Here is a 12,137-nt window from a genome sequence, read left to right as displayed (position 1 = left end):
TATTTTATTGATGGAACTGGAATGTCGTTAAAGGGAGAGGTGAGAGTGCATCAAATCAGTGCTGAGAGAATGGAGTGATTTCATAAATGCACTGTATTATGTTGCATAAGCCACAGGAACATGCAGAGTTGCTTTAAATCTATTGGCTTTTCAAATTCCTTCTGAGCACTTTTACCTAAACCTTTGCAATCTGTTCATTATCTGCCAGGAATTTGGGGCCAGCATTTGTTGTTCTGTATCTGTGTCTGTAGCTGTTATTCAGCTGGACACAAGAAGTTGTAGGGGAGAAATTTGCTGAGACCAGCCAGGGAATTAGAAATCAGATTTTGAATCACACTTGAGTTTAAAAAGCACAAATGCTAATGTCTGTTTTGTTTTTATCTTGGGATTTTGTACTGGTGCAAATGTCTCAGGAGAATGTAATTCCTGTTTTCCCTGGCCAGAGTGAGGAGTGCCCAGAGTCAGGAAAGCACTGGGAGCAAGGCTCAGAATTTACACTTGTCATAAAGAGCTTTCACCAGGTTCCAAAGCCCAGTTTGTAGTAGTGAGATGGCAACTGCAATTCTCCATCTGCTTTTAAAAAATTAGAGGGAGTGTTACAAGAGTAGTGAAAGAAAGGAGAATGAGAAAGAAAGCCATGATTGCTGCTACAGAAAAGTCAAAAAGCTGTCAGCTCAATGAGTGCTAATTTCTGGAGATGCTCAAGAGCTTTAAAAGCAATGGTTCATCAACACATTATTGCATAGTTATAAGGCCATTAATACAAATGACAGAATCCTAAATTTAGCCTGTGATGTTCCCAGCAGTTCTTGCCCAATCAATGCTGAGTGTGGCTTCATTCCCCAGTCCAGATTGTCCCTGTGGCACGCTGGGCTCTGTCCCAGCCTGGCCTGCTCCCTGCTCCCAGCACAAGCACCAGGCTCCTTCCCTGCCTTCCACAAGAGTTCAGCAGGCAAGGCTGCTCAAAATGCTAATTAAAACATCCTTGATGTAATCAGCTGGCAGGTGTAAGAGTAACAACTAAAGAGATTTGATTATAAGTGCTTCTCAGAAACAGGGTAAGCAACTGATAGCCAGGTAGAAGTGCTGCTTTGTTTATGTAGCATTTATGTAAATGAGGCTGTAATCAAATATACACTTGCATTTTCCTCACAGGCCTCAATTAACCTTCCTTTCCTCTCCCTGCCACATCATTTTTTTAATACAAGCAGGCTGTGGCTTCCAGTGAGGACACTCTACACTCTGGGTCATTGCAAGTTGCTGATTCTCAGCCCATTCACTAATATTTAAAATATTTTAATACTGTTTTTTGTAGCTGGAGGTCAGTCAATTAAAATAAAGCAAGTTTTAGCATAAGAGCTAATTCACCCCATGAAGGCATCTGAGGACTCTCTTCATTGAAGTAGAAAGAAAATTTCTCTCTTCAGTTCTCAATACTCAGAAATACTGAAGAAAATGTGACCTCTTGGGAAAAATCACAGCAGATCGTTTAGATGTCATCTCATCAACATATGCAAGTCGATGTCCTTGGAAATACACCAAAATAATCACTGCAAAAATATCTTCTTGATTTTTGAGCAGCTTAGGATTACATTTGCCACCAGAAAATCCACGTTAAAGTTATCATTTCTTTCTTACTGTTACGTTAAGCTGGATCTTCTTTGTGCTGCTAAAACTCACCAACCCTTAATCTCTGATGTTCTCCATAATCCTCCAAAAAAACCTCACGTGGTTGCTGCCAGAGCCTTTCTGGGTGCTGTGCAGGGATGTAATCCCTCCTGCAGCAGCAAAATGCAGTTACCTTCCTCCACTGATACCCAGCATCCTATCAGTTACTGCAGCCCTGAGATCCCAAACACCTCAGTGCCTCAAATCAACCTTTCTGCTCACTGCTGGTCAAAAATCTCACAATCTGAAAGGCCTGGGATGTTTCTGCCTGCTGAGCACCTTAAAAATTCTGACCTGTGATAAAATCTCCTTTTGTTTGGGTTTTTTTTAGGTGGAGATCAGCCCTCTGGAAAATGCCATTGAAACCATGCAGCTGACCAATGATAAGATCAACAATATGGTGCAGCAGCATCTGAATGACCCCAACCTCCCCATCAACCCCCTGTCCATGCTGCTCAATGGCATCGTGGACCCTGCAGTCATGGGCGGCTTCGCCAACTACGAGAAGGTAACTGCTGGAATTCTGTCAGCATTCCCTGCCCTGGGAATGGCCCTTCCCAGCCAGGAGGGACAAGGACAGAGCAGGGATGGAGCAGCTGTGCTGGGAGAGCTGGGGTTGTTCAGCCTGAAGGGGCTCCAGGAGAGCTGGGGAGGGGCTGGGGTCAAGGAGGGAGGGACAGGACACAGGGAATGGCTTTAGCTGACAATGGGTTGGGTTAGATGGGATTTTGGGAAGGAATTTTTCCATAGGATGGGCTGGGATGGAATTCCCAGATTTGCTGTGGCTGCCCCTGGTTCCCCAAGGCCAAGTTGGACATTGGGGTTGGACATTGGGAGGTGTCCCTGCCATGGATGGGGGGAACTGGGTGGGATTTAAGGTCCTTTCCAACCCAAACCACTGTGATCCTGTGATTCCATCATTTTCACTTTGTAGCTGTTACTTGGCAGAATTCCTGAGCTGATCAATTTATCTTGGTTGCAGCTCATTCCTCTGGTAGTAGATGTTTCATTTTCTGAAATCATGGCTCATTTCTCTCTCTCTCAATTAGGCTTTTTTTACTGAGAAATACATGCACGAGCATCCAGAGGATCACGACAAGATTGAGAAGCTGAAGGATCTGATTGCTTGGCAGGTAAAAAACTTGAAGTCAGGTTTGGCAGAGGCAGCTGCTGTGGAAAGGCAGCTGGGTGTCACTTGGGAGGAAATTCAGACATTATCCTCACCTTGGATACATTTTGTTGCCATTTAAATCTGTCTTGGAGCTTCAGTTAAAGTTCATCTTTTCAAACCTGACATAATTGCTCATTTTGATAAACTTGCAGAGAACAAATATGACCAAGATATTTTCTTTTTTCTTTTTTCTTTTTTTTTTTTTTTAAACATAGTAAGTGACAATCTCCCATCTGTATCAGATGAGAAAATATTTTTCAGGGCAAAAAAGAGACAATTCCAATTTTGTTCCATAGACACATACTGAACATTTTTCTATGGTCTCAGAATAATTTTATAATAACTAAAAAAATACCAGGTTGATTGGAAATAGGGTTTTTTTCCCACAGAAGAAAAAAGTGAATCTTTTCATATTCAGTTCTGTCTTTATAATAAAGGGAATAATTTACATTTCTGTAGATTTCAATCTTAGAGGTAGTAGAACCAAAGCTACAGAATTCAAAAATAAAATATCCTCTGAAGACCATAAAACTATCAGTGAATTAAAAGTCCTTTGGTCTGGAAAAAAACCCCATTTTTTCCTTTATTTTCTTGTGAGCTTTTAGATAAGATTAGATTTTATAAGCTTTAAGTTTTATAGAGGAAAATAATTTGGTCCCAGCAGACTGTCTTGGTGTCAGCTCTGTGTCTGTGCCTCTGAGAGTGATACTTCAAATGAATTCCAAACACACTTTCCCTCAGCAAAGCAAGGGCTCACTTTGGTGACACTTGTGTATTAAAATAATATTACAAATTGAAAATAGCTCTGGCAGCTGATCACACTGTATTTTTATTATTCAGGGCTTTTAAACACATCAGTTTTGTACTTCTAAAACAACAGGAACCATGAAAATAGAGAAGAGGGACCAACACTTATTTTTATATCTGAAAATAAGATTCACTAAAAGCCCTTTCAATGCTTTTAAGTTGCCTTGGGAGTTTCATACACATTTAGGGGAGCCTAAAATTTAAAATTCATCTCAAATTACTTCAGTTTCAGCCAGGTGGGACTCAGCTCCCAGATGTTGGGATGTGTATGGAAGCCTTGGAAGGGCTCAATTCATCCTGGGCTGGCAGTGATGCAAAGCAAAAAGGAGATTTCATTTTTCAGCAGTGTGGGGCTTGGAGTTCTGTAATCACATGGAATTCTCTCCCTGCTGCATAAATCAATCTGAGGATATGAAACAGGAGCCTGACAATTGTATTACCAGCTGACCAGTTAAATTTCATTTTTTCATCCCCTTCCCTCTTTCTGTGGAATTCAGGATATTATCCTTTATAATTCCTGCTGACTTCAAGTGCACATTTTGTTTCTGTCTGTTATTAATTCAGATGAATTCCATTAGCAGAGCAATGTCCATTTTGGTCCTTCTTGGTGCTTTTCCAGCTTAGGCAAAAAAAAAATGTTCCCATGCAACTGCACCATTTCAAGCTGATCTTTCATTTTAACATGAAGATAATGAAATGATTGATTGGAATTAAGGCAGAGAAATGAATGATTGATGACATTAGTCACTCTGCATTTAGCTAAAGTATTTACAGCACAGCAAAACAGAAAAATACCACAGCAAATCAAAACCTTGTGCTCCTTCTACAGAGATGAAGGAACTGCTGCATACCAAACTCAGGTTTTGTGCTCATAGTTTATGATCCCCTTGCTCTGAAAGATTGTTTTCAAAGATTAGTTTAATAATTCAAATCAATGTCATTTTTTTTTTCATTCTTTTCAGCCGAGCAGATCAAGATTTAAAAAATAAAAGGGGGAAAAACAAATCAGGGAATAATTTGAAGTTGCAGTGGAACTTCATAAAATTTTAATATCAGCCAAGAACAGGGTTGTGAAATAAGAAAATGCCCTTTCTCCAAGGCCAGATTAATTGGGAATATCCTGAATGTGGCAAAATTCTTCATCTGACAACAATTCATGGAGGTGTGGAAGTCCCTGTCAGTCATGACCACATTTCCTGTGTCTGGAAAGGAGACACAGGAGGAATTTGGAAGTTGGTAGAAGAAGTTGGAAGGTTCTTCCTGCACTTGATAAATGTTTAAAGATTGGGTGGTCTTGGACAGGGAGGCCAAATATCCTGACAGAGCAGCCTCATGTTCTTCTGTGGCTGAGCCATGGAACATTCATGAATTTCATCTTCTGTAAAAGAGTAACAAACCTGTCCTTCTCCTCCTTCTACTTCTCCTTCTTTTTCTTCTTCTTCTCCTTCTTCTTCTCCTTCTCCTCTTTCTTCTCCTTCTTCTCCTTCTTCTCCTTCTTCTCCTTCTTCTCCTTCTTCTCCTTCTCTTCATTCTCATCATCCTCCTCCTCCATCTCCATCTTTCACCTTCCCCTCCCCTTTCCTCTTCCCCTTTCCCTACAAATAATGTAATTTATTTCCTGATTCTCCAGCCTGGAGGTGGCTGTTCCCAGGACAGGTTCCTCAGTGCATTTCCTGTCCATTCTCAGATGTGTCTGAGCTCATAGCTCAGACCCCTCATGTGCTTCACCTTGGTAATTCCAGTTTTTTAGAAAATAATCCATTTCCAATGTCAGCATTTCTTTAAAAATAAATGAGCCAAGTGACCACTGCAAAACAGGAGGGTCACTGTGGCCTGGTAATTATGAAAATTCAGAAATTAATTCACTTATTGAGAGCAGGAAACTTTCTGGTTTCATGTTTAATTTTTGTTAAGTGCAAATCCACATAGTTGTAAATAAAAGCCACTACATTAATAAAAAAAAAAAGTCATTATTCTTCTCTTTGTAGTCCCTTTGGAGAAGCATCTCTGTCCATTTAAATAATGCCAAATCTTAGAGAATCATCTTGATAGGATTTCTCAAGTTTGTTCATCTGTAATTCATCTGTGTATTTATTATTCTTCTTACTAATAAAGCTGCTCCTTCTGATTGCTTCTCAGTCTTATTAGAAAAATCTGTTTTTAATCAGTATTATGATTTAATTATGAATTATTAAGAAGGAACCTCTTAGCTTGATTGCTGCAGAGAATATCTGAGTTAGAATCAGAGCACTGTGTGGGCTGAAACGGACCTGGAAGAGGAAATATTTTTCCTGAGCTGGAGGTAGAAAACTCTAATGGTGTGTCTGGATAGCTGTGGGAATGAAAATGTCTCTCTTAAAACATTTCCAAAGGTCAGCTACACCTCCACACTAGGAACTAATTATATAATCCTGTGCTGGCATGGATATTTTCTGACAGAAGCCTTGAAGATAAATGATTATTTTCAGTTACAAAAGAGAATTAATTTAATTTTTTCCCTCTTCTGTTTTCTTCCCAGAGAAAATAAAATAATTTTTCTAAGGAGAACTATATAGCATCTAAAACTGTATGTTTTATTAATAAATATTGCCCTGCAATATATATCTGTCTAAGGATGGAGCTCATTTGCAGCTTTAGAAAGAGCATTTATTAAAGAAAACATAAACTATTTTCTTCTTCAGGATGTTATCCTCATGGAACTGGGAAAGGATTTGATATTAATAGCCTGGTGTGAGACTCATCATTCATCAGTTTGGTGTTTTAAAATACAAAATCTGTGGGAGCTTGAGAATGGAATATCACAGGAGGGTTTGTGCTGTGGGATAAATGCAGTGGGGGATTTCTGGGCAGAATTAGGGCAGAATTAAATTTAAAGGACTTAGTTTAACAAAAAAAAAAAGGGAAATCCTGGAGAGCAGGAGTTTGGATCCTGTCATGCATCATATGCAAGAAATGATGATGGTCACTGTGATCAGAATAATAATTCTTGTATTTTTAAATATTTTGTTATTGTTATTAATATATTGTTACCATTTATTATTATTGCTGTTATAATTATTATTAGTGTTATAATTACTATTCCCACTGCCCTCATTACTGATGTTATTGTTACTGCACGAGCTCTTTCCCTGCCGTGGGAGCATTGCCCGTCCCTTGGCTATGGAAGGGCTGGGCAGGGTGGAGCAGCCAAATTCTGCTTTGCAGATCCCATTCCTGGCTGAAGGCATCAGGATCCATGGGGAGAAGGTGACAGAGGCCCTGAGGCCCTTCCATGAGAGGATGGAGGCGTGCTTCAGGCAGCTGAAGGACAAGGTGGAGAAGCAGTACGGGGTCCGCGCCATCGTAAGTGCCCTCCCAGTTTCTCCTTTCCACAATATCTTAAATTCCCTTAAATTACAGCAACTCTCTATTCCTGTGTGATGATTCCATTGATTAAAAAAAAGCAATGTAGAGGCAGCATTCCTGATTATTCCCAGTGGTCATCAAATTATGGAATGTGAGCAGATGAGAGATGTTGAGGAAACCTCGGTGCTTTCATTTCCAAGCAATTTCTGAACTTCTGTTCCTTGAGAGTCAAGATAATCCTTCAATTCTGAAGGATTTGGGTTACAAAAAAGAATTTTAAAATGGGCACTTAGCAGGATTGTTCCTGAATGTCCCCTTTGCCCAGGTGCAGTTCCTGTAGGGCAGGCAGGGCTGTGCTGCTCTGTGGTTGTACCTGCATTGAATGTTGACAGGCAAGAAAACCACAGCTCCTACTTCAGGTTAGAAGGACTGAAATTCATGCTTCTCTCACTCCAGCAACTTATTTCCAGTTGCTGCTTCATCCTTAAGAGAAAGCCAAGAATTTCATGGTGTTTCTAATGGAGGTTTATTCTGCTTTTGAGTGTTGAGTGTGAAGGTCAGAACAAACAAAGCAAACAGCTTTTTAATTCAGAATTGATAATTCAGTCAGAACTACATGGATTGGGTGCTATTGTGAGATATTTAGCCTGGAGAAAAGGAGGCTCAGGGGGGACCTGGTGGCTCTGCACAAGTCCCTGCCAGGAGGGGACACCAGGGGGATTTGGGATCTGGGAACAGGGACAGGGACAGGAGCAGAGGGAACAGCTCAGGGGGTTTAGGTTGGACACCAGCAGGAATTTCCTCATGGAAAGGGCTGGAAAGGGCTGCCCAGGGAGCTTTGGGTCCCCATTCCTGTGGGTGTCCAAGGAATTCCTGGATGTGACATTTGTGCTCTGGGCTGGGGACAAGGTGAGGATGGGGCCTCAATCTCAGAAGACTTTTCCACCCTAAATAATTTGGGATTCTATAGCAATGACATCTTTTTTTAATGGGGACACTGAGATCTTACAGGGAACATTGCAGCCTTTATGGTATCCTTTAACTGCTGTTCTGTTTGTGGTCCTTCAAACCCATCTTAGGAATTTATATATTCAGGAAAAAGTTCAAACAGTAATTTATTCCCAGGGAGAGCAGAGGTAATTAACATTAATGATACCTGCATGTCAGTCACTTCACTAATATCCATTTACATCATCAAGGATGACTGGAAAGTGGTGTTATCTCTAATTTCACTCTACCCACCAGTAAGAATTTTCAGGATTGATGGAGTTTTATCACTTCTGTCTTCCTTGTACAAGGCCAATTTACCAGTAGTTGACAGGGTGGAAAATATACCTGTAATTAAACAGCATGAGATTCTTATTTGTTGACTGCAAGAGTTCAATTATTTTATGCATATATCAGTTATTAATGACTAACAAAGCTTGGAGAAATATTCAGAACTCTGAAATTGTCTGAAACAAAACCAAAACTTTCATGTATTTTCTTCTTAACCTGGTATCACTCTGTAAATTGGCTCTCCTGATACTTTCAACATAAAGTTTTTCTCCTTGGGTTTTTACTTTGGGTTTTTTGGTGTTTTTATGAAGTCCATTTCATTGAAGTATATTGACAGGGCAGTCACAACGATTGCAGAGATGGATTAAGAATTACATGTAAAAAGATTGGGGTTTTTATATGGAAAAAGATTTTTTTTAAACAAAAATTAAAAAGACATAAAGATGCAAAAAAGCATGGAAATACCATTGGAACAGAGGAATTATTGGAATATGCTTAAAATTCTAAATATAAATATAAAATATTTTCTAAAAATATTTTCTAAATATAAAAATAAATATAAATAAATATATAATATATATAAATGTAAATATATATATTTCTAAATATGCCTTTCTAGTCCTATAGGCAGATTTCCTTTAGTACCTGTTTCTTTGTGGTTAACAAGGTATTGATTGTTATTAACTTGTTAATGATAACATGAGGTATGGGTTGTTATTGATTTATTAATGATAACACGAGGTATGGATTTTTATTGATTTATTAATGATACCAAACTCTACCTGGAAGAAAACCCGCAGAACCATCCCACATTCCCTTTGGCACGTGGCTGTGGGTTTTTTTGGGATTGATCACTCAGATGCGGCATTCCCACACTCCCTTTGGCATGTGGCTGTGGGTTTTTTGGGATTGAAGCACTGAGATGTCCATTGCCACGTGTCTCTGGGGTTTTTGGGATGGAGCACTGAGCTGTGGCATTGCCACGTGGCTGTGGGGTTTTTTGGGTTTTTTTTTTGGGATGGAGCACTGAGCTGTGGCATTGCCATGTGGCTGTGGGGTTTTTTTTGGGATGGAGCACTGAGATGTCCATTGCCACGTGGCTGTGGGGTTTTCTGGAGTTTTTTTGGGATGAAGCACTGAGATGTCCATTGCCCTGTGTCTGTAGGGTTTTTTTGGGGTTGAGCACTGAGCTGTCCATTGCCATGTGTCTCTGGGCTTTTTTTGGGGTTGAGCACTGAGCTGTGCCATTGCCATGTGTCTGTAGGGTTTTTTTGGGGTTGAGCACTGAGCTGTGCCATTGCCATGTGTCTCTGGGGTTTTTTTGGTGTTGAGCACTGAGCTGTGGCATTGTCATGTGTCTGTAGGGTTTTTTGGGGGTTGAACACTGAGCTGTGGCATTGCCATGTGTCTGTAGGGTTTTTTTGGGGTTGAGCACTGAGCTGTGGCATTGCCATGTGTCTGTGGGGTGTTTTTGGGGTTGAGCACTGAGCTGTGTGTTTGGCACGTGTCTCTGGGGTTTTTGGGATGGAGCACTGAGCTGTGGCATTGCCATGTGTCTGTAGGGTTTTTTTGGGATAGAACACTGAGCTGTGTGTTTCCTGTGCAGCTGGCCAGCCTGGAGGAGCGGCGGGGCAGCCGGCCCCGCTCCATGGTCAGATCCTTCACCATGCCCTCGTCCTCCCGGCCCCTGTCCGTGGCCTCCGTGTCCTCCCTGTCCTCGGACAGCACCCCCTCCCGGCCTGGCTCTGATGGGTGAGTGGGGAATCCTCAGCCAGGGCTGCTCCCTGGGGGCTGGGGGTGCTCAGCATTCCCAGAGAGCAGAGCTGGAATCTGCTGGGGTTCACTTGGAGAAGGCTCCAGGAGGGCTGGGGAGAGATGGGGACAAGGGATGGAGGGACAGGACACAGGGAATGGCTCTGAGCTGGCAGAGGGTGGGGTGGGTGGGATGCTGGGATGGAATTCCTGGCTGGGATGGAATTCCCAGAGGAGCTGTGGATGCTCCTGGGTCCCTGGAAGTGTCCAAGGCCAGGTTGGACAGGGCTTGGAGCAGCCTGGGACAGTGGAAGGTGACCAGAACCTGTCCCTGCCCATGGTTCTGCATGAGTTTTAAGGTCCCTTCCATCCCAAACCATTCCATGGTGTTTTTTAATGACAGCCTCATATTGTCTAAAATTCCACCTACACAGACATTTCTCTCAAGGTCTCCTATTCTCTAACCTACCTAAACACAATTTTGCTCTTTCTTTGCCCTCTAAGCATTCACAGAGCACCAGAATCCCCAAAGAGGAGATCAGTTCCCCTTTCAGAGTATCCCAGGTGTGAGTGCAGCAGGATGCTCTGCAGGCTGGCTGTGCAGCCAGCCCAGTGCCAGCAGCTCAGGATTACCTGACTGCTCAATCACTGCTGCTCACTTCCCCTGCCAGAGGAAAAGCTGCTTATGGCAAGATTGTACTTCAAGACTTATCAAGATATTTCACATGAGAACTGGGAATTCTGTTGATAAGCCCTGTCTCACAGTCACATCCCTCAAAGAACAAAATAATCTGTTTGCTGTCTGAGCTTTCCATGCAGCCTCAGAAGTCCCTTCTCTCTCTTCCTCCCCTCAGGCACCCCTGTAATCCAGAAATGCAATATTTGACCAAAGCAGCAGTTTTTTAAAGCCTTCTGAAGGGCTGCTGATTTACAGGGATGTGCTGGAAACTCCTGTGCACCTTCAGAGGGGAGTTAATAACTGCCTAGGGACTAAGGGCATCGAGTAAAATCAAATCCAGCACCTAAGGACCAACAGGATGCCTGCCTTGATTGCAAAGGGTTTATTTGGGAGGAGCTCAGCTCTCATTCTACTGCCCTCTGGAATGTTCTCTCACATTGGTGTAAATGTGGGACAGAGATCCTGAGTTTTGAATAATTCTGAGCAAAGCTGTCTTGCTGGAACTTGGGTGGAACCATCCCAAGTAAGTGAGCAACTTTGTTTTGTCTCAGAAGAAAAATATCAGTTCTTTCCCTTCCTCTTTGTAGTTTTGCCTTCAAAATCTTCAAATGTATTTTACTTTCTCATTGGGTGTGATTTCCTTCAGGTTCACCTCTCAGCTAGGTGTGCTAGGTGTCATGTAGCAGATTTTGAGGATCTGGGTCTCCTCAGAGTGTGTTTTTATAAAGATCCCACAGAAATCATGGTGCAGCTCTGAGCCCAGGGCAATACAGGAAAAGAGAATGAACAACTCCTGTCACTGAGAAGACCTGAAAATACCCCTCATTGGTTTGATCAGTGAAGGAGGAGAAGAAAAATCATTAGATGTAAATAATGCCATGAAAGACCTCAAAAATTCCAGTGGCTGTCAAATCATGTGGATGGGTTGGCACTGCTCACCTGGCAGAAGTTCCCTCCTGTTCCTGCTGGAGTTGGTGGGGTTTATGGTTCATTCTCCTCTTGTCTTTCCATGTCTCTTCATAAATTAAATTTGAGGATGTAGATGAAGCTAAAAAACAATTAAACATAAAGCTAAAGGAGTGTCTTATCCAAATCACCACTTTCTATTTAATGCCATTCCCAGCTCCTGCTCTGGAGCTTTACAACAGCAGAGACTCAAAGCAGACTTTGACACAGGATGTGTTTTACAACTCCCAACTCTGTGTATAAATAAAACTGACTTTGAAAAGGGGCCTTGGGTTTATTCCCTGTTTAAAATGAGACACAGAAACACAAATGTGAGCACTCAGTGGTTGGAAGCAGGAGAATCCTGGTGGGATTTGTCAGCTCTTGGCAATCCCAAAGTGCTTCCACTTGGAGCACAGTGTGCTGACCCATTTTAGCACATTAATAATCCAAATAATTAATAGTGCTAATATAGTGCTTGGAAGGGAAGCA

At 41.8% G+C, this 12,137-nt stretch overlaps 1 protein-coding gene across 2 annotated transcripts in view; it reads left to right on the top strand.

The window, feature by feature from the left end:
- Positions 1 to 12,137, top strand: part of DOCK1 (dedicator of cytokinesis 1) — a 246,904-nt gene that overhangs the window by 213,202 nt on the left and 21,565 nt on the right. For both annotated transcript variants that reach the window (XM_033065521.1, XM_033065520.1), the window contains exons 45-48: positions 2,000 to 2,176; positions 2,718 to 2,801; positions 6,851 to 6,988; positions 9,876 to 10,021. In XM_033065521.1, the coding sequence (XP_032921412.1) occupies positions 2,000 to 2,176; positions 2,718 to 2,801; positions 6,851 to 6,988; positions 9,876 to 10,021 (545 nt within the window). The remainder of the gene's footprint in view (positions 1 to 1,999; positions 2,177 to 2,717; positions 2,802 to 6,850; positions 6,989 to 9,875; positions 10,022 to 12,137) is intronic.

Source organism: Catharus ustulatus, chromosome 8, assembly GCF_009819885.2.
Source record: "Catharus ustulatus isolate bCatUst1 chromosome 8, bCatUst1.pri.v2, whole genome shotgun sequence".
NCBI classification, from domain to species: Eukaryota; Metazoa; Chordata; class Aves; order Passeriformes; family Turdidae; genus Catharus; species Catharus ustulatus.
This window is presented reverse-complemented; position numbering and strand designations above follow the sequence as displayed.